Below are 26,826 nucleotides of genomic sequence, written 5' to 3'. Positions count from 1 at the left end.
CCCGTCGGTGGGATCAACACCGTAATTAACTCTACGGCGAGAGGCGGCGGCCCGGCCGAGAGACTCAGGGGGAAGTGCGGTGGAAGCGGAGACGGGTTTCGCGTCCGTTTGGGGAAAGAAGCCGTTGGGCTCAATATTTTAAAAGCCCAGAAACTACTCGCGAATAAAACAGAAATATCGCGTTACAAACCCGACTTATCCGAAGATTCTCGAATAGTCCGGCATTATATTGCGGAGCCACTCTTTGATGGATGCCTCAGTCTTATCCCTTCTTCCCTCCGTTCCACGGGAGGAGAGCACGAGAGATATGGCGCATGGAGCAGTGACCGGAACTCTTCCAATTCCGTACTGTTCTACTGCTCATCGAAGCGCTTCTCCTTTCCTGGGAAGCGATCCTGGCTCGGCTTTTCGTCTCTGGACGGTGGCTAATGGCCGGCGTTTGGCCAGAAAATGGCCGGCTTCTTTCACGACGAGAGCATCGGTTTCAACCACAAAGGAGGCCGTGCTCAGAGATTTTCGTGATAAAAAAGCGTTAAAGGTCTCTTGGGTGATCTTTTCTTGCTTTCATCTGAATACCCATTGCATTTCTTTTCATGCTCCCACTTCCAGATGCTTCTTGTGCGATCGTTTCGTTTCTTTCTCTCCCAATTCCTTCTTGATTTATCTTCGTATTTGTATAGATGAATTCAGAATGTGGCCTTTTCTATTGTTGATGAAATTAACTTGATCCTCCTTTGAAAACAAATAACTTAAGCAAAGAAGAAAAAACAAAAGACATCTGCTTCCTCATTGTTGTGTGGTGATCAATACCAGCAAGATTTGATGTTTAAGTATGTGCGTTAAGGCTTGGAGTCTTGTGTGTTTAGATACTAAAAATAAAGGACAATTCTATACATAATATGAGAATTGAGAAAACGAGAATGTAGTGGTAGATGTACAGTAGCATGTGTAATGATTACTGGATACAAGTAAATCAAAAGAGGCTATGGGGTCACGGAAATAAAGATTAAAGTGATAGATAAATGATTTATATTGTAGTATCATTTAGTAAATATCTTTAGGAACCCAGTGCCTATTGCTTCCTTTAAAAAGAAAAAGGAGGTCCTGTCATTTGCAGTGGAGAATTATTGGAGGCCCTTATAAAGATAGTATCACATTTTAAATGAAGGAGCTGATAGATGAAGACAAAAAAAAAAAAGTCGGTGGGAGTCATGAAAGAAGTACTCATGGAGCTTGCATGAAGTAAAAGTTCTTTGTTGGTAGTGGACAGTGAAGAAGATGTTTATCGTTATGATTGTATAACTTTACATATTTTTAATGATGAAGCCTTGTGTTGAATTTAACTGCATTAAATGCACAGACACATCTTAATATTAGCTGTGAGCTTTTCTGGTATAATCATGTCCAACCACTTAAATTGTTACTGTGAAAAGTTACTTAAACTGGTTGTTCTTCTTATGAAATACTCAATCTCTTTAGGTATAAGAAGTCTGCTGCCTATTATATCTGCCGGTATGCTTGCAGTGTATCTATAATTAGTTCATGATATGCTCCATAATTTTCTCCTCTCCACTTAGAATGTTTGTTTCTTTTACAGATCATCTCAGGACTTCGAAATTTTGACAAAGACAGTGTTGCATCTGTTGTTATCGCTGCAGAGAAGGTCTGTATATCCTCATTGCACTGGTTTGTGCTATTTCCTGTACTAGTCTTCATTTCAGTTATACTACTTTAAAAGTAAAAAAATATCTTGTTTGTTTTGTGAAAAGATAGCTCATAGTTTTTGTTGCTTGCTTTTTATTATTTATGGATCCATCGATGAATTCAATAACGGCTTAATCTAATGGTTTCTACTTTCTACCTTGGCAAACTTAGAAAAGTACAATGCTTTATACAAATATAACCTCTTTGCCAGGGACAAGGCTTGTGGGTTTCATTTTTCCATTAATCTGAAATTCTTCTGGCCTTTTGAGCCTATTTTAACAGTTCCAGCTTCAGAGACAATACATTCTGCATAGTTGAAGGTTAGCTTCCTTAGATATGTTTGCTTTTGGGATGATCTTTCCTTGCCATTCTACATTTTTTACTATTATAGTTTGTGTTTCTGGTCATTTGAAGATGGATGATAATTAGTAATTATTAGTCAAAGGTTGTAAATTTTAGTTTCTTACCATTTGTCAATGATGGTAAAGTGGGATTTAGTCATGTCAACAAAGTCATGCTTCCATTGGATATATTAAAACAAGGAAAGGAGTTAGACTTCCTAGGTCTACATATCAAGACACAGTTTTAGTCAAATCTCTAATTAATTGTTTTTAAACTAAAGACAATCATTTATAAATATTTGGTTTTCTTAAAATATATATTTACATACATCTTTGCAGAAGATAAAGCAATTTTCAATTGTCAAAACAAATGTAAATGCTCTCCTTAATCTAAGAAGTTCGAATTGACTGATTTTCTCCTCTCTGGTGCTTGGTGGAAGTCCTGATAAGTGCTTATCTAGTCATGATGTTGGCCATTTGAAACACATATTGACAGATTTCTCACAGAAACTTCATTGATGGTGCTCAAGGTGCCACTGTTTTTGACAAGCTAAAGATATTATTCATGATTGAGACTGCTTTTTGAGACAAAGATATAGATGAGGAACAAGCATTAACTCAAGTGAAGTAGACCCTGCCCCAGATATCACACTATAAACAAAAAGCAGCTTTTCATAACCAGAGGCATGTCAAAATTGTTACAATAAAATAACATAATATAACTTATTCATAGGAGGAATTCTATTAGTACGAGAAATTGGGATCTAAATATGGACAAACATAGGAAATATAGAGAAGAGTTCATAGTCATCAATAGTAAGCCTTAAATCTAGACAAAAGGGATAAATAGGAGGAAGGTGAAATGGAGAAAATTTACATGGAAACTCTAATGGATAAGGTGAATGGTGCCTTTCAGTTTGAAGAAAGGGCAATGATAGGACCATAGGAAACAATGTCATGGGCTGTACTACTGGTGAACTTTATAGAAGATTAACCAGCATTTATGCTTTCCATAATAGCTCATTGAAGTTTATGAAGGAATACTATCAAACTATTCATTAATAGCACATACAACCTTGTGGTGAGATGGCATTATCCTGCACATTTATTGGTTTCAACCTATCTCAATGGCCTGTGCTTCCACTTGCAAAGGCCATGTTGAGGGTTTGAAACCAGACTACCCTTCAGCCATCAAGACATAAACCTGCACATTTATTGTTTCATCTCACAATGGCATTCCTTTTTAAGAATTCTATGGAGTGGTAATTAACCTGGGGTAAACATTTGATGCAATGCTCATAAGTGACAATTTACCGACACTTCATAGAATTCAGTAAAAATATTCCTTTTACAGGGAAAGGAATGGAGTGTCTTTTTCTTTTTTTGGTTGACTAACTTAGCATGGCTTGCAGTTAGAAGAATTGGGATAAGTTCAGTTATTTATGTTCATTGAAAGATTAAGTTCCTTCTCCCTCTTTATTTTACCTGCCCGGTTCCACCTGATCTATCTACATGGGTCTTTTATTCTCCATATTTTTTCCTTTAGGTTTCTCATACTTGTTTCTTTTATATTACACATGGACAACAGGGAGGTGCTACTCATGTTGATATTGCTTGTGATCCGGAGTTAGTAAAGCTGGCTTTGAACTTAACCTCTCTTCCGGTAAATACAGGACTTCATAAAACAAATCTTGCTGCTTATTTGGTTATTGTGACTGTGATAGGTCTATTTTATATCCTTTAAATTATAGGACAATTTTCTATGCTTTGAAAGTTCGCTACCAAACAATAGAAAATATTTGTTAATATGTATAATATGGTGGGCATCTATCCATGTCACAATGTTTGAGATGCAACTCTTCCAGGTGTCCATATTTTATAATGGCACCGCAACACGAATGATATTAGAGATATTCATATATATGTCCATATTCATATCATTGTAGCTTGGTTTTGGTTGATGACATACATATCATGCATGACTATTTATCTCAACATTGTAATATCTTGTATACAACTTCGATTGATATCCTCCTCCTTTTCCAGCTACAGCTGTGTTCTTGCAGCAACCACTGCCTCCCCAACCATATAGAAGGAAAGAATTTACTCAATGCAGTCTTAAGTAGACAAGAATGTCCTCATTTTTAAATCTTGTTTAATCATCATGACAGCATGTAAGCTATAAATGCCACTGATGCCATAATTTATTCATTTTCAGAAGGTAGCCAGAGAAGAAAGAATATGATGTAGAAGAAAATCTACTTCATAAGAGAATCGGAGTTTAGCATGTCGCATACCATAACTTTGTTAGCATCAAATTTATATTGATTTTTCTCTGAAAATTGTGTTTGCCTGATTGTGAATAAAATATTACATACAACTATTCTAGTTCTTATAAATTTCCATTAGTTGTTCCAGTTCTTCTTGTTAAGATAGTTGCACGTTTGGCAGATTTGTGTCTCTTCAGTAGATCCCATGGCATTCCCCACTGCAGTGGAAGCGGGTGCTCAAATGGTTAGACTCATGAAGCTAATAACCTGAAAGTAGACTTGTTCATGCAAAATTTTGTGTCATAATGAATGTAGTTGAGAATAAGCTTTGGCATATACAGGTGGAAATTGGAAATTATGATTCCTTCTATGAGATGGGTATCCAATTTTCTTCAGACCAGGTACCTAGTATCGGTATGGCCCATATGGGAACCATTATTCTCCTGTGTAGAGCAATAATTAATTTTTCTCATTAACTTCTCTAGTAAATTTTCAGATACTAAAGCTAACTCAGGAAACGAAGAAGATTCTTCCATCTATCACACTTTCTGTAACTGTGCCTCACACCCTAAGTCTCCCTGATCAGGTAAATTATAATTTAGTGGCTACGTAAGAAAGCATAGATTCTTTTAGAGTTATCAGTACAGCTCGTCTCACATTTTTGCAAGTTGCATAATAGGTGAAGTTGGCAGAGCTACTAGAACAGGAAGGTGCCGATATCATTCAAACTGAAGGGGGGAAATGCTCCAATCCTTCGAAACCTGGCATTCTTGGCTTGATTGAGAAGGTATAGCATTGCATTTTGCAAATAAGAGGCAGCTCTTTTGGTTAGAAGAAATACTTTTTGTGTAAAAGCAAAGGTTAGAATAACTACTTAATGTTTTAGTTTTAATATATCATTTTGGACTGCTAATGTAGTTAGCGATCTATTAAGTAAGAAAAAGGTTTATCAGTGGATTGTATCTAAAATGGTACAGAGAAACATAAACAAGAACTGACCTATGCAATAGGAGCTCTTCTCAATTTTTGATAATCTAATTTTCAATATTTAAGTTCGATGTATATGTTAATGGTCAATATACAGACATGATTATTTATGCTTAACTACTTACCTCTTAGAGTGAGATGCTCTTCCCCTTTACAAGGTTTTAATTAGCTGATGTTTTTTGGGTTGTTGCACCTGCTTTGTCTTTTTCTTTTTCAGCAAACTAGTATAGTATATGATACATAGCAATTATTACAGATAACCTAGAAGCAAAAAGTGTGTCTTTTGGTCCAGCAATCCTTTGCCCTTGCTTGCTGCTTTAACTTTGCCTTTTCATTCTATATGAAAGTAATACTTTCTTCTTTCAATTTGATAATTCTTTTGTGACCATATTGCAATTATCTTGTAATGTTTCGTCATATATGGTTTTCCTTTTAAAGCTGGATTTGTATTTATTAGTGCAGTGATAAATCATTATCTTGAATTAACATACCAAGTTGCAATCAGCTGTGAAAATAAACAAATGCACCTTCCATACAATACATACTTACAAAGTATGACTGTGGCTGTCTCAAGGCAGTATATCAATATTACGTAGCAGCTGAATATGTATCTGAAAAAGTTAATAGTGCTAGTTGAAATATGGATAATCTTTTTGTGTTGATTTATATAGGCAGCACCAACACTGGCAGCTGCATATTCTATCTCACGAGCAGTCAAAATTCCGGTTATGTGTTCATCTGGACTAAGCGCAGTTACAGCACCAATGGCCATAACAGCAGGAGCAGCTGGCGTGGTATGTGCTTTGTGTCTTCCTTTTGAAGATAGCCACTTGAACTTGCTACTGTTACATATCTGTTCTCCGTTAGAACCAATAAGATGGGGATAGTCAATGCTCCTTTCAATTGGCCGGATAAGTAGGCTCTTGACAAGTTTCACATGTTTTGAGGGCACACTTGATGGACATACACATATATAAGTAGAAACATTATAAAGGCGTGGTATTAATTTACACTGGGCATAACCACCTTAAAATCCCAGGTGATCAAATTTCTAGTCCACTTTTTCATCCTGTCGTATTTATCTTAGAACACAGACCAAAATGCAAGTTTGGATACTTTCCACGGTTTGGAGAATACCATCTGTTATTGGAAAAACATTCATTAATGACTATTTCATGCACAGGTAACAACTCACCGAAACATTTGAAGGTTTGGACCAAAAAATTTTTATGTACATGATAAGCATTGTGGATCATTGACTTAGATGCTTTACTATGTATTTTGGCAGCAGCATGTAATTATGATACTTATATCCTGATAAGAGTTATAGCTTTAGCCTTGTAAAATTATATGACTCATTTGAGTTTTGCATTTACTTGGTTTACGAACCTCAGCCTGACAGCTACTGCCTTACTTTCTGAATTCTTACATTATAACGGCATATTGTATATCTGATGCACCAGAAGACCAAAAATGTGTAGAACTCAAACAGCACTAGAATACAGAAATTCATGGATCAAGTTTAATGTCCATTCCAGTTAAACACTGGTGGTTATGATTGACATATCTCTTCTGAATGCAGGGTGTTGGTTCAGCTGTGAATAAACTCAATGATGTGATTGCAATGATCGCAGAGGTCAAAAACATAGCTGACTCATTAGGTCTATCAACCAGATGTGTGTCTGAAGAATTTAGAATTGTCCAGTCTTAGCTCCATTACTGTATCTTGGAACATGTACACCTATAAATTTATATCCATAAAATGTAACTAATCCGCAATTCTGGTGGTTTGCATTCAGCTATTATATCAGTTGCTTTAACAGTTCTTTCATGGTTACCTGTGCAATACCAAGTCACCTTCCCTGCAAACTTGGAAAAAAAAAAAATCCCTTTATACAAGGTAATATGGATCAACTTTGATTAGCCTTGGTAACTTGATGCATAGAAAATACTATATTAGTTAAATTTTCCAAAATGTGGGTACCTTGTTTAGCCTTCATTATAGGGCGATTCCAAGGCCATTCTCTGTTGGAGACTAAACTTAGTAGATTATTCTTATCTTTTTGAGAAGAAAGTGGACAAGGTACACCAAAATTCATTCAAGCCATCAAGTGCTCTGTCTAATGTTTTTTTGCTTGTCCAGCGAGATGATAAATTTCTAATGAAACACAAAATAATACCAAATTAAACTTAGAACTCTCCAAAGCAGCATGTACACGCATGAAAATGGTCCCTAGACTACCATACAACAATAACAACGCCGAAGATTTGTCTAACAGGAATAGAGTCAATCATAAAACACCATGAACGAGGGTGCTCACCTGGAAGACAAATTTTCAATGGTGGTTAACCTGGTGCCAAAAACAAATAAAATGCTAGACGGACTGCCACATATTTTCCTTGCATTCCACGGTTCCAGTGCACCACTGGAAAGGAATAAACCGCATGCTTGGCTTCAATCACGAGTAGTTTTTAATGGAATCACAGCTGTATGTGCAACAAATTTTTGGATGGAATCACAGTTCCAAGTGCAACAAACATGTAACGAATCCAAGCTACAGTTCTATTACAGGAGGCACTGCAGACAATATAGCCTTGAATAGCTTTCTTTTGTAACTAGTACTAGGAACATCATGATTTATTCAGGAGAAAGTGAAACATGGAGAGCGTTTCACAGTACATTTGAGAAACATGCTTCCAATAAAAGAAAAGAAAAAAAAATAACATAGAGTGTTTTATAAGAACAAGAATGCATTTAAAAGGGAAGCGAAACATGGCCTCGTACACAAATGCTCAACCAGGCTCCACATATGCTTTATATATCGTAAGAGATAACATGCTACACAAAGAATTTCCATGGTCCCACCAGGGCTATTTGATTGAAAAAGCGCTAAAAAAAACTCTATGTTGAGATCATATAATTTGAAGTTACTGATGATGTAACGTGGTTGTGGGATGCAACAGCTTAGAGATGCTGCTTGAGAGTTTATAAAACCGTAACTATAACTGCAACATCTATCTAGTTTTCTGAGGTCCAGAGAATAAATATTACCATTTGATCATTATATAAGCTCATCATGTGCACATGCTCCTGAAAATTTTCAAGATTTATGCCAAACACTTCATTGATGATGGGACTTCAAATTTCTTGAAAACAGGAAAAAGAAAAAGGAGCTTTCATAGGAAGAGAGGAAAGCAAGAGCAAGAGGAACAGAAAGGTGCCCGTTAGAACCTTGCAACATATAAAAGATGAATTAGGCATCCCATTTAAATAAAATAGATTCATCAGTATAATGTACAAGAGATTGGTATCTGCATTGGTCCCTCGATTTCTCATCAACAATTCCCTATCCCAGTCATTCATCCTCATCATCAGACTCCTCAGAGAACTCACCACTTTCCTGCAAGAAAATAGTAATGATCAAATCTAATTGTACAGGAACAGAAAAAGGAACCCAAGATCATAAAGAGAAGGCATGTGTAACAAAAGGTTTCCACTAAAAAATCATTTACCTTTTTCTTCATGTATTCTGCCATGGCCTTCTCGAACTCCGCTCGTTTTTCAGTAGCTATATCATAGTATTGCACCTTTTCCTATCAAACAAGTTAATAGCAAATGATTGGCAAACGTGTCATAGTAGCATCCACTTTAATTTAATTTCCCAAATCTGAAAACTAGCACAACTTGGTTTCACTTAAAACTTCTAATAGAAAAACAGTAACCTTATAGCCGTCATATGTGATTCTTTTTCTTTCATTTTGTTCACCAAATGCTTTCTTGTTAATAGGATAGAACATAATCAAAACATAGTCTCTTTACATATTCTATTCCTGGTGCATGTAGAGATTTTTTCTTATAACCTGCTCATTGCTTTTGTGGAGCCTTCTTGATGAATCAACCTGCTCATTGCTTTTGTGCAGCCTTCTTGATAAATCTCTTTACATATTCCTGATGCATATAGAGATTTTCCATATATCCTGCTTGCTGCTTTCGTGCAGCCTTCTTGATAGAAGTTACAGTTGCACCCCATATTTGCAATGGGACAAGGCTTCACGTTTTTTCAACTTTATACAAGAAAACCAATCGGGATTTTTTTTTTTTTGGATGTATAGGGTGCACGCCTGTAAGCTTATAGATATTTAGATGTAAAGAGAAAGACTATTGCTTTCAAATAAATTGTGATGAATAATTTGTGGGTTTAAGGGATAATTAACATCAGGAAATCCTAGTGAACTGAATAATCCCCATTAATGATGATTGAAGCTATTTTACACATGATTCTATGTTACTGAGTTCTATATACTTTCTTACCACCAGTTCTTCTTATTTATTTCCAATGCCATCTCAATTTTATTCAGCTACCTAATTGGCTGATAATCCAGATATATACCAAGACTACCCTTCTTTGTCCAAACCATTCAGATCTTTTCTTACATATTTTTATGCTACCAGACATGTCAAAAGTTTTCCACTGCCACCACCAACCAGCAACCATCAGTAGCCGTACCATGTCCTTTCACCATCATATCTGCACCTGTGTTCCTATATCTGGCAAGACGATGGTGGCATTTAGAAGCAGTAGCATAACTAGTGGTACTTCTTGTATTTGATTAGCGAAAATCTCTCATATATTTAAGACACTCGAGGAGAGATTGAGGGACCTTATATTTATGGGAATGGTTGTGGTGGTAAAAAAATAAGTGCATTTGTTAATATACCAGAAAGATGCACTTTTCCCTTTGCCCAACAAAAATAGATGACAATCAAGTACAAAAGGGCAAGTTCATGTCAGAAGCTCCTGAATTTGAAAACACCTAGCATATCAGATAAATTTTGACGGATGAAACATTTACCTAGAGATCTAACTCAAAAGGATGAATATAAATATGGATAAGCATAGACATAAAATTTTAAATATATGATTAGTTGACGTCTCCCTATATTACCAGTCCATTCCAGTCTATATTTATAATCCTGTTCAAATCACAAATATCAACTTTTCCCTTGACCATTTTACCACAAAATGCATTTCTAACTGAGATCCTTCCAATGATCTTATCCTCCTTTCCTTCCTATTGCCATATAATATGCTGTGATGCTGCACCTTCCTTGCTGTAACAAGTGATGTTACTATCCCATCCGTGTAACAACCTCATATCCCCACTCTCAATAGTCCGAAGTGAAATAACCCTGAAAGGAAATATGCAGTTTCAAATCCTTTCACCATGATCCACTAAGATCTATCTATCTTTTATGGTTCATGCTGAATAACTTATCTATAGAGGATGAATATATGCTACAATCAGAATGGTGATTACAATGTCAGTTCCAAATTCCAATGCCTACAAATGAATAATACCGACAAAAAGTGAGATTTTTCCTTTGAATTTTCTCTATTTGATATAAATTAAATTATAGATTATAAAAGTCAAAGTATTCTTCCACATGGTAGCTTTATTCAGATGGCACTTTCATCTTCCACAAATGAGTGCTCTTATTCCTTATGAATAGCTATACTTAAAAACTCTTGCTAAACATATTTCTAGAGAAGATTGATTGCTCATGGTCTATTGTGATAACCAAACAAGACCTATTCCAGTTATAAATCTTTCTTCGTGCTTTATCATTGTCAAGTAATAATCCACAATAATCAAGAGCTTGGAAATATTTCTTCACCAATTCTTTTAAGGTTTCTTAGGCTTCTTGAACTCCCATTTGACTCATCCAGTCCTCTCTCAGGGTGACTTCATCATCTTCAACTCCACACTTCCCAAACCGCCAGCTAAGTATCATCTATACCAAACTAATGTGCTTGCACATTCTTCATGTAACTTCCAGATCCAAACAACATCTTGAGCATCACTATGTCTGCCTCTCATTTTCCCTCGAATGCAGCTGTTGCAAGACATTGGCCATGGACCTCAATACGTCAACAAATTCAAACATTCTGGAGTCTTTGTGCTTCCAAAAATGATATGAAATAACAAAATTAATCACTCTGAAGAATCTTTTGGTCTTCTCTAATTAATTTTCCTAGGGGATGCAATATCCAATCATCGATGATTGTATTTATTCATCCAAGTCCTTGCGCTTAACATCTTCAATTCCCTTTTTCAGTTCTCCTGCTCAATTTTATCCCAATCTTGTCACTTCCAGTAGTTTATTGTGCTCCAACCACCTTTAACCACTTCAGACATATTCCCTCTCCCTGGGCCCACAAATAATGTACTCCTCTTATCTCACAAAGGTAGTCCACATATTCTCTTATTTACCATAGTCTGTTGCATGTTATGCAACCAACTTTTTGTCTCTTAGAATTATTCTTATTCTCGCATGAAACATCAATCTTAGACTAGTTTCTTATAGCTTTCATAAACAGATACCATTTTTTGGGGAAGAAGGTTCTACTTGAACTTTAAGTACTCACAGTGAAGGATGTAGGTGCCATTTCACACCATTTAGTAACTACAGTATGTACAACTGTAGGTTATCAGCATAATATAGGGCATAAGCCTATCTATTGCTGTACTGGTCCATATCACTCCATCAATGTCTACTGAAACAACAGACGTCCGTATAAACCAATATGTAGTGGTACAGGCTTGTATCCTCCCTGAGTTTCCTGAACATTTTTTTTCTTTCTACTTTGGATGGTCTGAAATTCTTCTCATAGAACTGCTGTTAAATCAGCTTCCCATGATACCATCCCTATACAAGCTTTCCACAGTAACAGCAGTATGCCTATAGCATCTACAATGTACTGTAATGTGAAAATATACTACATGCCTCACTTTCTTCAGTCATTATGCAAGCATAATTACGTTTGTCTATATAATAAATGATCAAAAAAGACATCTTATGATCCAACGAATTTTAATGGATTAATTAACAATATCTTTATTTAGTGCATTTTATAGACCATCCAGAAGAGTTAAAATTAGCATATGTTACAAGGAAAAATGAATAAAATAGAATATCACAGCAAGCTAGTTGTGAATCTTCCATAGATTATGCATCATTCAATGTCAGTGCATGCAAGTGATACCATGGTATCGCATGAGATACCATGGTACCATGCTAAAACCGACACAGTCATGATATGCAATATTTTCTTTCTTACTCTACATGAAGATTACACCTTTATATGGTATATCTATAAGCTTTGCTAATTGTTGCAACTCCTTGACTCTGGAAAGATTTTAAAAAATGGTGATGCCATTCCTATGGAACAAAAATTATTCATGCCAAGATCTTCTTGATAAGAAAGACCAGGAAAAGAAAATTTACTGCAGTTAATGGGTCATGGACCGGTCATAATCTCAAACTTCTCTTGATCAACCATTTTGGAGTGATAAGATGAGCCATATTCGAACATTTGATAAATGTGATTTTCAAAAGTTTGAATATTATGCAACCATTTTGGAATGATAAAAAGACCCTTCTAGCAAAAAAAAAGAAAAGAAAAGAAAAAGAAAAGAAAAAAGAAAATCCTTGACTAATATATTCGTGCAAGCATCTCAAGGATACTGATTTATAGAAGGTAAAAAAGAATGGCCTAGTACATGAGGCCCCAACACTACAGGATCTAGGGAGGGTCATATGACGCAACCTTACCTCAACGTGCAGGGAGGCTGTTTCTTGCTTCAAACCCATGACACCTAGGTCAAAGTAGAGCAACCATACCGTTGTACCATGGCTCACCTTCTACAAGGTGCATGGCATAAAACTTTTTTGTTGTATTTTTAATCTTGTCACTTATAGATGTCCCACTCCAATATTGACATGTTGTCTCCCTCTTCTCTCAAGATTTATGTTATTTCCATCACTTTCACAATTATGAGTAATCTTGGTATATGAGAAGGAAAAGGTTGTGCTTCTCTTTTTAGGCTTACTCCAAGTAATTGACAAGTCAAATAAATAACAAACCTAAAGCCTATGCATAACTGAAATGGTAAAGGAATAATAGAATCAAACCTCAAATGACATTGTTTTCCACTTCTCCCCGCATGCCTTTCCTATCTGAAATACAAGCATCACAGACATCATGTAACCAAAAAAAGGATTGAGAAAATGCAGTTTGAACATTAAGTAGAAGGTACCCATAGCATACATCGCGCATTGATTTGACATCTGGATTTTCTTGTTGGAAGGTCTTCCGAAAATCTTCCCTTCAAAACAAAAACAAAGTTTCAGTATTTTTTTTTTTTAAGAAAAAGAATTAATCTTTCCAATTAGTATAAACTACCGTAAAGAAAAAAAAAACATATGACAAAAACATAAATTAATCGAGCATCATACATAAGTGATAACTGGGAGAAGAAAAGGAGAGATTAAAAAAAAAAAGTAATCATGTAAAAATGGATGGACTGAATGAACTATATAATTTGAGTCAACAATATCAATTATTCATGCCTTATAAGCATGTTCTGATAGAATTGCTTGTGAAAGGGCAATTTTCCTTTTGTAAGTCAAAGAGTATCACAGTGTCACAATGGTCCCGCATTAGGTGCAAGGGTTTTCCTCTTTTGCTTATAACCTAACGAAATGCTACCATGACTCCACCTAAATCACGTACATGAAAGTGAAACGCACCCTTCATTTGAGCTCTTCCAAATCCAGAGCCTATAATTTCCCCCGGCTCTCATCATTTTGCGGAAACCACAGCTAATCCATCTCGGTTTGAAATTTACGCCTGCTTGGCAGTTGATTCGATTCTACATATATATACTTCTTCGCTAGTGGAAAAAAATCCAGCCCATGAACCTGTTTGTTTAATTCTCCATCGCTATTTTCCAGAAGATTACAGTGCAAGGTAATTGACAAATATTTGTAGTAATAATAATCATTCATCGACTGCATCTGGAATCGGCATACATCATAATCTGCTTTCGATGATTTAAGTTATGCGATAAATACATCACATCATCACGGGAATCAACACCACGGTCAAAAAAAAAAAAAAAAGAAAAGAAAAAAAACAGATTCAGCTACTATTTCTCGACCTAGCCAAAAATAAAGACTTCAAATGACTTCAAGCTCATCAATAGCTCACCGGAAAACTTCAAATCAAACTAAAAATCGAAAAGGATGGAGACAAAAAGCGATGAACCGACTTAGCTAGGGTAGAACGAAGAAGGAAAAAAAAAAAACAAGGGGAGAGAGAGAGGGCGAGGGATACAAGTAGTAGAAGAAAGCAGTAGGGGGCTTCTTGGGCTTGCGGGCGTCGTCCTTGGCGGCTCTCTTCTTTGCCTTGGGCTTCGTCGGCTTCTTGGCGGGCGCTTTGGGCTTTGTCGGCTTCTCGCCGGGTTTGGCTTGCTTCGCTCTCGTCTTCATCTACTCAGGGCGCCGGAGAAAAGAAGATGGCGAAAGGAGGCGCCGGGGGGGGGGGGGAGGGGATTGAGGCGGAGAGGATTTTCTCGGCCGCTGGCTTCAGCGCTAGTACTTATAAAACTGAAAAGAAGCCACTTCTTACGAGTCGCGTCGGCCTCTGGCCATTTTATTGGTTCAGCCTCTTGACCGGCACCGCGGTTCGATTTTGTCTTCTCAAAATTGGACCGGAAGCGGTCCGACTTGGGAGAGGATGACAGACTCGACCCAAAGAAGCCATTTGGCTCCAAGACCTGCTTTATCTAAAAATTTATATTTTTTTAAAATAATATTTAAATAAAAAATAATTTATTCATATTTTTTACACATAAAAAAGTGGTTAATTTTTTTTTTATATTATATTTTTTTGAATTAAAATATTTTACGAATAAAATTAAATATCTATTTTATTGCCTAATAAAAAATGATTTAACCACCTCTGGATAGGTAAATTTGTTTTCTATTTTATGAATAAATATCATTCATGAAAAATAATCTATTCATATTGACAAACATGAGAATATGCATAAATCGATTAACGAGAAATTGATCAACTTTTCTATGATATTTATCTATAAAAAAAAATATAATAGAAATATAAAATGATCGAACCCAACTGAAATCCAGCAGGATGGAACCCTGCCCATGAAGCTAATCAAGTTTGGATTTGGGTTCTTTTTGTGTGAAATTGACCTGGTTTGCATTCATGATTAGACGTTGACTGCTCATTGTTAAGAGAGTATTTTCAAAGCTTTTTTTCCATCTTTGTTCACATGATGCTGCCTTATAATTATGGAGGAACTAGATTAATTATTATGATATGAATACTTTAGTGTCATTTTGTGACTTCTATTGGTCTCCAGCTTGTAAAAACCAATGGCTATTGCCTTTCACATGAGTACTTATATTAAATTTCATATTTTCTAAATAAATTCAAATAACATTATCTATATAAAAGACTAGGTAGGATTATTTGAGCCAAGTAGAACAAGTTCATGGAATCTAAATTTAAATCTCAAAACCAATGATCTTTCATCGTGAGGGTTAAGTCATCAAATTGTGTAGTGCTGTTGAATAAGCCTATTTGCGAAAGATGACTGATATCCTTGAATTTGAATACATGAATTTTTTTGCAGTGCATGACATATTTGCATTGCAAGAATATGGGTTTGGATATATGTTTGGCTATATGGCCATATTTGGACTTAGTATAATGAGTTTACTGTAGACAACTTTGAAATTCAAAAGAAGCTATGCCTTTGCCTAGAGAGATGGGTTAATAATTAGAACCCTATTCATAAAAGGTAATAATCACACTTGAATTTGAACACTCATAAGATATGCATTAGTTTTTCAAATGATGTGCATGTCATTTCTTATGGAATTATGATATTATGATTAAAAAAATGTCTTCAACCTCTATTAGCAATTAAATAGTCTTAAGTTTGTATTGTATTATGTATGCATCCTTTCTTCAACAATCACATCTGCCTAATTCAATTCTTCAGTTTTAAGAAAGAAAAGTGCATCCATCCAAGACAACATTACATTCATCAACATATTTAGATGATGAAATTATAGTTGTTCCTCCTCCATCCATATGCATTGCATTCTCGTACTAGTTCATCAATGATCACTGGCGAATATACACTACATGATCATAATGAAATTGTTTCTATTGTTATTTGATGGAAACTATTAAAATGATAAATATCTCTTTTTCTCAAAAAAAAAAAAAAAAAAGATAGGCATCTCTTTTTTTCTCAAGGAAAAAAGAAGAAAGAGCAAATACCTCCAACAAACCATCCTAAAAAATCAGCAATTCCTAATATATGAGTGCTTGTACACCAACATCCAAGGCAAATAATCTAAAAATTTAACACCAGCACCTTTGAAAAACAAATCCCTCTATAAGAATGAAGAAGGACCATGGCTGTTCACTCTAATCACAATTAAGTATAATTATAAATAGATCCTAGCATAAAATTCTCAATGTTGCCAACAACAAGAGCTCACTAAGTATATTACATGCATAATATCTAGGAGTGAAGAGCTACATGCCTTGGTTGTAAAAGTTGCTGGAGGCAAAAATTTTAGGAAGCTAACTTTGATTTTCAAGGGCAACTCACAAAGATTTTTGGATTAATAGCTTAGAAAAGAATGGATGACATCCAATAAAAATAGTAACACTGGACATTATTTCGTATATGAATTTGCACCCAATTAGAACACGACCTACGCGCCAATCCCACCAACGCATCACTTATTTAGATTTGTTCTTAAATTTTGTTTTGCAATTTGATTAGATTCCAATAATACCAAAATATCCGTAAAATGAGTCTCCTCTGTTATTTTTTATCAACATAAATAACAGCAATTATTTGTTAATTCAGCTTTCTCTTTCATGTCTCTGGAAACAAAGTAACAAACTAATAATTTCTAGGACAGGCAAATGTTAGGTGGTATGGCAAAAGGTTATGGACAATTCTAGTTCTGGCGGGAAGGAGTTCTCGACACCAAACCATATTGGCGGGAAAGGAGAATACTTCGTATTCCAAGGTGGATAAAACCGCACTCTTCTTGAAGAAGGGAGAAGGAATACGGAGCCAGAGGATCCTCCTGGCCCTCAAAGCAAAGATCCCACCGTTGAAAAGAATAGCGCGGTAAACGAGCAAGAGGATGACCAAATGAGCCATTTGACTTGAGAGACGAAACCGTCCACTCCATCCTCTCCAAGGTGTCCCTAAGCGAGGTGGCCACCACCACCGTCCTCTCCAATGAGGTGGAGGCACCCCTTACTCTCCTTCTCCCGTCTCGGGCACTGCCCCTCGCCTATTCCCCCAGCTGCAAGCCTTGTCGACACCAACGTCTGGCTCCACATGCTCTTCGACACCCAAACTCCACCCAGCTGCAATGGGTCTATCTATTTTGATGTGCCGGAGGAGGCCGTTCACCAAAAAAAAAAAAAAAACTTCCTGGATTATAACGGTCGACCGTTTTGCAACCCAAGACTCCGTGGCCCAATGGATAAGGCGCTGGTCTACGGAACCAGAGATTCTGGGTTCGATCCCCAGCGGAGTCGCTTGCGGGCGGCTCTTCAGTTGCCTTAATTGTTATTTTAAATTTTAAATTTTTTTGCTTTATTCTTTAACTTATTCTTTCGGCCTGGTATAGTTTATGCCAATAATCCTTTTCCGTTTTTTTCCTTTTGGTACAATCATCCTTTGCTAAAAGATTTTTTTTGGATATTTTTGCTTTATTTCTTGTTGATATAACATTGTAATCTTTTGAAATGAAAAGGAGTGAAAACTGCTTGATTTTTATTTTTTATTCCTTTGGTTTCATCAATTTGACAATGATCTATCGCATTATGGGCAGATGTATTTTGAAATTTCTGCGATCATCATTTTTTGGATTTGGATTTCTTGACGGAGGCCATCATTCAGATTTCTTTCTTTCCGGAAGTTTCTTGAAGAGAATACCACTTGAACCGAAAGAATGTTCAAGTCTCGATTTTTAAGATCCATTCCAGTTATCAGACGATAAGATTGCTGCTAGAAGTCTGTCACGTCACAACTTTAAGGGGTGTAGCATGAACCTTTGAGGCCAACATTATTATGATTAGAAATCAGAGCTTGCACTCATGTATACTTACTCACCACTGGCTTCTATTTGGAACGGTACTTGGCTTGACAATTGTAAATTTCTGGTTTGTTAGGTTGAAAAACTTCGGTCAATTTGATCCTGAGACAATCAGGAAACCATTGCAAACTAGAAAACTAGCAATCATCAACCTGAAATCCCAGTAAAATTCAGATACTAGGAATGAGATCTCTACAACATGAGTTGAATCAGAATGACAAGAAATCTTGAAGGAGTTGCCGCCATTTTTGTGAGGCAAACAACATGGTAGAGCAGACATAGTTGTCGGTGCTAAACATGTCCTACAAGATACAAAGTAAAAACTACAGTTACAAGACTCATAAAATGTAAATAAAACAAAATGTAGTAGTTCGAGGGCTATATAGAACAAAGAATTCAAGATTTTCAGCTATTAGATTGGATGTCAAATTAATCATGCTGAATTCGTACAATCTACATATTGAGAGATCTCTGCATATTATATATTGTGTTTACTATCTGTTGTGGGCAGGCTGTGGGGGGACCTCCCTTAATAGTCCCACATCGGACAACTCTGGTGTGTGCATGTGCTTAAGTGGGATACGAGCACGCAATCCCTCACGAGACGCCTTTTGCCCGCTACGCATGCCGAAGGACAAAACCGTGAGAGGCGGTGATCGTGATCCCAGTAGCGGGCACGCGCCGTCCCAAAGCGGACAATACTTCGTGAAGTCCGAGATGGCGCCTCCGACGACCCTTGACATGTGTGCACAACACTACCTAATATCCAACATTTGAACATTTATAAAAAGTTTCTACTTAGGCATCCCACTCTGCATTCTTTCTCCAGGATCACAAAAAAGCTAACTGTCCAAATAATTACATCCTTATAGTGCTAAAAGTCATTTGTACCGGTTGAAAGCAATCTAACAGTGCTGCTTTCCTTTTACACATTTTTGTCATTCTTAATCAAGACCTTTTTTTCCCTCAACTACAGCATCCCACTATGTAATTTAGTGCTTGGATTACAGGCCCAATGACTTGTTATATTCTTATTGATTGTTCACTCATATTTTTGGACAGAAAGCAAACTTGATATTGCAGAATGTTATTAGTGTTTTCTAACTTCTTGTCCATTTTATTGTCTTCTCAGAACTTATCAAAATTTCCAAATGAACCTTGCACCATAGCACTTCGATCACAGTTCAAAATTTCTAAACTTACGATCCTTACCATGCTAAAAGTAATGTTACTGATTCAAAAATAACTTAGACGCCATTCCCGCACTTGGTAATCTAACTACTGCTCTATGGTGAGAATATCTTATTCATTGTGACCTCCAACATATTATTGTCGTCCATTAACAATGTCCATTTCAATACACAGAATACTATATTATATTGCACATTCATATGTGCCAGCATTCCACCATGAATGTTCCTCTTCTGGTGATTTCACAATTTCCTTGTTTATACCAACATAACACATCATTTTCAAACAACATTTCTTCTATCAAACACAAGTCTGAGGCAAAATAATTTATAGATGCTCAAGAGAAGAGTGCCAAAAGCAAAATGGTATTTAACAATGGCGGAAAAAAGAAGTAATTTTTGAGCAAGTTTACTAGTAAAGTAACAAGTGAAATCAAGATTTGCCATCTCAGTATTGGACCTCGTACTGATACCATCTTATAATAGTGTCAGTACGTGATTCGGTACAGTACGAGATAATGTATCAAATGTCAGTACGGTATGAGACATCATATCAATTCAGGACCAGCATGGTACCATACTCTCCATATTGAGTGATATGAGGCGGTATGACAAACCACGAGTGAAACCTTCTCTTAGAATTTAAAAAAAAAATGGGGGGAAAGGGGGTCCCTCCCTTTGTAAAACCTTTATTTTGTTTGTTGCTTTCTTGAAAGCTAACAAAAGTCAGATGGGTGAAAATTCCTTCTTATTAACTTGCACCAGACTGACTACATTGATCTTTTGCATCTAATTAAGAGAGCAGATAACAAGTGAATGACTATGCTTATGAAAGGAAAAAGGGTACAAATAGCAAGTTATTTGAACCATACTCAAGAAGAGGATGACATACTATGAGAACTGGATATGCAAGGGGAAGAAAATTCTAGAGACCCTGGCAGTAGCTCCTACTATGCCTTCCCAGGAGGTAGGGTTGGTGGCATTGCATATAAAGACCTTAGCTGCTGGTTTATGAGGTTGCTGTGTTGGAGGGCTTGTTGGAGCTCCATATCATCAGCCCACCATTGCTCCAACCCATGAGCTTCAAGAAACTTCTTTGGCCCCTTGGACATCACAAAAAGCTTTGCTGCTATATCTCCATTCCCACCATTTGTATTTGTCTCTTTTGTACTACCACTGGTAGCAACAGCAGTGCCAGTAGAATCAATGTAATAGTAACAAATGTAATCACTATTATTTACATACAAATTCGGTACCCATTTCTTTATCTCTGCATGTAATTTCTTTTCTTCATTTCCAGAATCCTTGTCCTCCTCACTCTCAGGCAAAACTTCAGGCTTCGAAGGCAACCTCGCCTTAATTTTCTTCCAGAGAAAGCCAGCCTTCTCGCTGATGATTCTCACACCCATGGCCAGTGAAACAGAAGGTGGATTAAACAAATGGCACTCCACAAACACCCCTTGCTTGGCCAGTGCTTTGCCCACTTGGAGAGCAAAACCAGCTCCCAAGGAATGGCCACCGATGCACACATTCTTGCTGCCAAACCTGTCAGCCACTGTTTTCAGTGCTTCCAAAGCCCCATGAAACCTAACTGAACCTTTCAAGCTTTCCCAGGCCAAGAAGCGGAGATCATCCTCTATATCTCTCCTAATGGTTGGGCTCTTCAGTAGTGTTCCCCTAAGTGCAAGGACAGCCTTTGGTGCCCCAGTTGGTCGCAGAAATATGAAATGAGATAGAGCAGCAGAGCGGTCCCACTCTAGAACAGCACCATAAATAGAGCCATCCCTCTCATCCACCAAGGTCTTTGTCAGCTTGTAATTGAAGGGCTTCCACCATTTTAGAGCAAGACCATCTTCTTCGGTTCTTTTTTCTTGTCTGTCTAGCTCTAGCAAATAGACTGCCTGTACAAAACATGCTATCACAGTCCTCCTGTAATTTGGATCCCTCCTGAAACCCCAACAGAGAGTTATGTATTTCATGTGTCACAAACCGTTTAGTCTAAGACAGCAAAACCAGAACCAACTGAAGTGTAAACTGAGTAACCTTAGATCCTCAACCAAATGGACAGCCCCTAGATATTCTCAATAAATTCAAATTGACGAAAGAGACAATAGATATTGATGAGCACAAGTGTGCAAATGTAATTTAGAATATTTAACATCATTTCAAATTACTTAATCACTAAGCATTTGATTTATGCTTAGACTTAAAAATATGAACATTTTATTGTACCTGTTTACTGATTTCATCAACTGAACAAGAAGTTTGTGCATGTACTGCAAACAAAGATGATGGTCATTTGCAAGTATAAGGTACTTTATCTCATTCACTTTCGTCTCTACACTGTTCATTCATTATTATAAAATGCATCCAATTTCTCTTGCTAGTGGTTCAAATTATTAGATTAGGAATAAAGAAAAAACATAGGATGCTAATGTGATCCTTCTCAGATATTTAATATTTCTACTATGACATGAACCTAAAGAAAATTGGAACTTCTAGTTTTCAATCCTCTTCTGAACTACTTTGACTAAATGAAACATTAAACTGAACTACTTTGGTTTGGATCAGCCACTTCTGTGGATAAGTTTCTCGTTCATGTGGGTGCATCTATATATATATATATCCCAGAATGAATAATTCAAAACTTGAGTCCTAATCACCAGAGCTGGAACTGATTATAATCGAGTTGCTTTCAAGCATAACAATGTTAAATTCTTCCAGATGCTCCGACCAAATTTCACTAACATGAATACATTCATCTAACACCTAATAGGATAGAGATTTATAAGTTACCATATGTAGTATGCATACAACTGATGAACATTTAGGATTATAATCTCCTTATACATTCATGTCTGAAACAACTTGAATCTTTGAGCTTACTTTGTCATTTAGTTTCATCAAACGGACAATGGTCTGCATGAATGTGCTAAAAAGAAAATCTGATAATTCATTTAGTAAGTAGTAAAGACAAAATTTGTATCCTATCCTATAGCTCTCTTTCCTCAACTATGTTCACCCCTTCGTGTTTGCTTAAAATACAATGCTCCCCCAATAATGCAGGTAAATCTTCAATTTCTGCGGCTAATGACTTGGATTCTGGAGAATACACGGAAACAGATACATGCAGGGCATTAATCTAAGATGTTTATCAAAACTTTCTAACAAACCCCATCAAAACCTGGACCTTCGTAATTCTCTGTTCTCCTTTTCTCAGCGAGAACCCACAAGAAGATTCCCAACAAACAACTCATACCGTGCGCCCTTAGTCCGAAGATACCAAACATGTCAAAATAAACAGGTTTCTGACTCCATCAACCATAAAAAAATGGTTTCAGAGAACAAAAACCCTAAACTACTCAGAAAACTCATCATCATGGGATTCTTGATAGGGTTTTCGCCAAAACCCTATCAGCCACAAGAACATTCATTGAATCAACTAGAGAAGACAGAGAAAAAGGTTGATACATGTCGAGAGAGAGAGTAGAAAAACGAACCAGCTGGAGCGGATGAGATCTCTCCAGTTGGGAGAGGAGAGATTGCGAGGGCCCGACACATGGAAATCGTAAGGATGGCCCGCCACCACCTCCGGAACCTCACTCCTCTTCCCTTCTCCTTCTCCTCCTCCTCCTCCATTCGCTTCCAGAGGACCCTTCGGCATCAATTCTTCCAGAGAACCCACCCCTCCCCTCTTCCTATCTCCTCGTCGTTCCCTTAGACTTCTCCTTATCAATTCTTGCAGGCCTTTCTAGAGAAAGAGGGGATAAAAAGCAGAGCACGTAGCAGATAATAAAGCATCGGACAGAGAGGGAGAGCGATGAATGGAATATAAAAAGGGGAAGAATCAGATGAAGGGCTTCTTTTTTTCCTTTGGTATACGATTCGTTGGGTTGGATGCTTTGAATGCTGCGCAGACCGCGCTTCCAACGGCCAAATCTGGAAGCGGAGCGTCCAGAATAAACTCGGCGTCCGCTTGGTTGGGATAATATGAGAGGGAAAAATAAATTTAATGTCAAATCATTATACTTGATATAAAAATAAGGAATACGATCAAAAAAATGATTGGTCAAAAAAGAACAATAAATACCAGGCATTTTTTAGAGGCCCATTTAATTTATTGTCAGATAAATTTAACGATCGGCCCAGAGTACACTCGGCGTCGTTTGGTTGGGATAATATGGGATGAAAAAATAAATTTAATGTCAAATCATTATATTTGATATAAAAATAAAAAATACGATAAAATAAACGATCGGTCGGGAAAGAACAATAAATACCTGGTATTTTTTACAGGCTCATTTAGTTTGTGGGAATTGGAAGCGGAAAATTATGGCCAACACTCCACCGGAAGTAGAATAAATATTTCTTATTTAGTTGAAGTTTTTAGAAAAAAAATATTAAAAAAATTTAATAATAATAAATTTTTTATATTTTATAAAAAAATTAATATAGAATATAGATTTTTACTTTCTTATGGGATAAAATTGAGATTTTTTTAAAAATATTTTTTTAAATTATCCAAAATCTACGACTAGAATGAATATTTCTATCGTCACAATATTCTAAATTCTCCTCTATCATAACTTATGATCATAATTTTTTATTTGCAAACTATTGTAATATATAAAATTGGATATGGATTTTCATTAGATGAAGAATATAATAGATGTTTTATATAGTTTTTTTCAAAAAAATAATGCCGAAGCAGATATAAGATATCAAAATATGTCAAAATCACTTTTCTATATATCATATTTCTAAAAATTAACTTCTCAGAAGTAATATTATAGAGAAAAAAAAATTCTTCCCCCAAACCAAACGAGTCCTAAATCATTGAGTAGTTGTAAGCTGCAATTATCAATTCTTAATAGAAATACCTCCACTTATATTATGTTAAAATCATATATAATAAATATTATTAAATATATCTATTACTAAATATATTTTTAAAATGATATAATATATCTTTATAATGTATTATTAATATATATTATGCATATATTAATATAGTGTAATTATATATTTATTTTAGTTTATTTATATTAATATTAAAATTAATGTAAATTTTTTATTATATATTTTAATAATTAATATATTTATTATCATATTTAATAAATATACTGGTCATTAATATGTTAATCAAAAATACCAACTTTAATGAAACTATTAATTATATATTATTTATTATTACTATGATATATTTATTGACTATTTACAATCATTAAAATAATAAATAGTTTATTATAAGAAAATTTATATTTTTTAAAATATATAATTAATTTAAAAATATTTACTAACTTATATAAATATATTTTAATATTTAAAAATAATCAATATCGACGGTCTTCATGTAAGCAAGTCATAAATGGTCAATAAAAGAATCAAGATATCCTGTTTAGATATCAGGTTCCATATTAGTGCCACCCTGTGATTGTGTCGGCATACTTAATATAGAATCCAGTTCAATGTACCAAATTTCAGTATACTCTCATATCATTTATCGATACTGAATTGATACATTCGGATCCATATCGCATATCTTGAAATAGAATGAATAAAAAAATAACCATTACTTATTTTTTTTAAAATATTGTTGAAATTTTTGTAATATGCTGGTATGAGATTATTTTCTATCAAATATAATAACTTTTTTCTTACCAAAAAAAATATAATGACTTTTGCCAATGCTATTTCATTGAATAATTTTTCTCTCAACTAAACATGATCAAATTTATTTTCATCTATAATATTTTTTATATAAATAATTTTTTAAAATTATCAGATTATATTGTAATCGGAAATACTCCAACCAAGCGAATCTTCAAATCATTACATTTCAAGCAGCTAATTCAGCTTTACCATATATCAGCTCCCCACAGGCCAGGAGATTTTGATGTGATTCGTGGAAGCTGTTGGATGTGTTTTCTGTTCTCATTTTATTTGCAAGTTTTAAAAACCGCAGCAACCAAGAGTAGTAAAGTTCTCTAAGTTTAAACATTCCTATTACTTTGAAAATAAAAAATTTATTCAAAAATTTATATTTTTTTAGATAAATACTTTTCAAATAATATTTAAAAAAAATAATTTATTTATATTTTTTTACGTATTGAAAAATGATTTGAAAATCTGTTACACACATTATTTTATATTACTAATTTTGGAATAAACATCTAAGATTTATCCATATTTTTCATAATATACTTTATTATATAAATATTATTATATATAATAGTATAACATGATATATTATATTATGTTATTATAATAATATATTATAATATAATATTATATCATAATATATTAATATTTTATTTTATTTTATTGTTATATATTATTATAATATTATGATAATATATCATAATATATTGTTATATTATATTATTATTTACTATATTATATTATTATTATTATAAGATTAAGGATATATTAGGAATGAATTAAAAAGATTATTTTCATGATTGAAGAGAAAATGATTTAACCACCCTCTAGATGGATAAGACTTTTCTCCATTTGATGGATAAATGTTACTAATGAAAAATAACTTATCCACTATTTTTAAAAATATAAAAAATAAAAATAAATTGATAAGTGAAAAAAATAATCAATTTTTTCATGATATTTATCTATAAATGAGCAAGTCTTAATTTGGTTCAGCTTGCTCTAGTTTCAAGCCTAGATGCGGCCACCAACTACTATGTTGTGTATGCATGTATGTATGTAGGTATGTGTATATATGTATATATCTTACATATTTTTATTTTATAATATTTTTTATAAATTCCAGGAATAGATTTATTCCAACCTACTTAATTGCAGATTGTTGAATTGTTTAACATTAACCTAGCGAACAAAGTCTCCATATTCATTCAATTATATTTTCATGAACTAGGATCTAGCCGGTTTCATCAGTTCTGATGAAAAAATAAGGGTTGGAGTTGAATACAACCTATTACCTCTGAATTAATTATATAAATCAAAATCACAAACCGCTAACCTATGTATCAAACGGTCAAAAAGGATGTTTTAAATAATATTTTAATCACTCAACGCATTAATTAGATATTTTAAATTATATAATTTTTTATATATAAGTAATTTAAAGAAAGTAAATTATATTTAATAGCTCGGACCATCATCAGTGCCCTGTATGTGCGTGTGTATGTGCGTCTCCGTGTGCGCGCGCGCGCGCGCATGCACACTGCCTCTAAAAGCATGTCTCAGGCCACCAATGCTAAACATATCATACCAAGAACTAGAAGTCTAGAATTACCCAACACAAAATGCCATGTAATTCCATTTGAACGAGTTTTCGTTTGGGATTT

The 26,826-nt window shown here is 35.1% G+C and overlaps 3 protein-coding genes and 1 non-coding gene across 4 annotated transcripts; 2 read left to right on the top strand and 2 right to left on the bottom strand.

The window, feature by feature from the left end:
• Window positions 1-254: 254 nt before the first annotated feature.
• LOC105047236 (uncharacterized protein ycf23) lies at window positions 255-7,133 on the top strand. Its single transcript, XM_010926060.4, has 9 exons — window positions 255-538; window positions 1,598-1,663; window positions 3,634-3,708; window positions 4,497-4,559; window positions 4,657-4,716; window positions 4,812-4,901; window positions 4,995-5,102; window positions 5,974-6,096; window positions 6,885-7,133. Exons 1-9 carry the CDS (start codon window positions 308-310, stop codon window positions 7,011-7,013), a joined length of 945 nt encoding a protein of 314 aa, XP_010924362.2. The 5' UTR covers window positions 255-307; the 3' UTR covers window positions 7,014-7,133.
• Window positions 7,134-8,543: 1,410 nt separating this feature from the next.
• On the bottom strand, window positions 8,544-14,713 carry LOC105047238 (high mobility group B protein 14). Its single transcript, XM_010926070.4, has 5 exons — window positions 14,482-14,713; window positions 13,414-13,471; window positions 13,278-13,322; window positions 8,816-8,896; window positions 8,544-8,703 (listed from the first exon to the last, which is right to left on the bottom strand). Exons 1-5 carry the CDS (start codon window positions 14,634-14,636, stop codon window positions 8,659-8,661), a joined length of 384 nt encoding a protein of 127 aa, XP_010924372.1. The 5' UTR covers window positions 14,637-14,713; the 3' UTR covers window positions 8,544-8,658.
• A 2,965-nt stretch (window positions 14,714-17,678) lies between these two features.
• TRNAR-ACG (transfer RNA arginine (anticodon ACG)) lies at window positions 17,679-17,751 on the top strand. The gene has a single exon. It is a non-coding gene; the product is annotated as a tRNA-Arg (tRNA).
• A 2,481-nt stretch (window positions 17,752-20,232) lies between these two features.
• LOC140851006 (GDSL esterase/lipase At4g10955-like) lies at window positions 20,233-23,476 on the bottom strand. The gene is made up of 2 exons (XM_073259191.1): window positions 23,002-23,476; window positions 20,233-21,448 (listed from the first exon to the last, which is right to left on the bottom strand). Exons 1-2 carry the CDS (start codon window positions 23,163-23,165, stop codon window positions 20,452-20,454), a joined length of 1,161 nt encoding a protein of 386 aa, XP_073115292.1. The 5' UTR covers window positions 23,166-23,476; the 3' UTR covers window positions 20,233-20,451.
• Between the last annotated feature and the right edge of the window lie 3,350 nt (window positions 23,477-26,826).

This window comes from Elaeis guineensis, chromosome 6 (assembly GCF_000442705.2).
Source record: "Elaeis guineensis isolate ETL-2024a chromosome 6, EG11, whole genome shotgun sequence".
NCBI lineage: Eukaryota > Viridiplantae > Streptophyta > Magnoliopsida > Arecales > Arecaceae > Elaeis > Elaeis guineensis.
The sequence above is the reverse complement of the archived record's forward strand: the minus strand, read 5'-3'. Positions and strand labels throughout refer to the sequence as shown.

Excerpts from the sequence above, each read along its gene's own strand:
- LOC105047236 (XM_010926060.4), top strand. The coding sequence starts at position 308 with ATGGCGCATGGAGCAGTGACCGGAACTCTTCCAATTCCGTACTGTTCT. Across the intron at positions 539-1,597 it reads GTGATAAAAAAGCGTTAAAG|ATCATCTCAGGACTTCGAAA; the intron begins GTCTCTTGGGTG and ends TTTCTTTTACAG. Across the intron at positions 6,097-6,884 it reads CAGCAGGAGCAGCTGGCGTG|GGTGTTGGTTCAGCTGTGAA; the intron begins GTATGTGCTTTG and ends TTCTGAATGCAG.
- LOC105047238 (XM_010926070.4), bottom strand. The coding sequence starts at position 14,636 with ATGAAGACGAGAGCGAAGCAAGCCAAACCCGGCGAGAAGCCGACAAAG. Across the intron at positions 13,472-14,481 it reads ACTGCTTTCTTCTACTACTT|GGAAGATTTTCGGAAGACCT; the intron begins GTATCCCTCGCC and ends TTTGTTTTGAAG. Across the intron at positions 8,897-13,277 it reads GGAAAACAATGTCATTTGAG|GAAAAGGTGCAATACTATGA; the intron begins GTTTGATTCTAT and ends CTTGTTTGATAG.
- LOC140851006 (XM_073259191.1), bottom strand. The coding sequence starts at position 23,165 with ATGCCGAAGGGTCCTCTGGAAGCGAATGGAGGAGGAGGAGGAGAAGGA. Across the intron at positions 21,449-23,001 it reads GATCTCATCCGCTCCAGCTG|GAGGGATCCAAATTACAGGA; the intron begins GTTCGTTTTTCT and ends TTGGGGTTTCAG.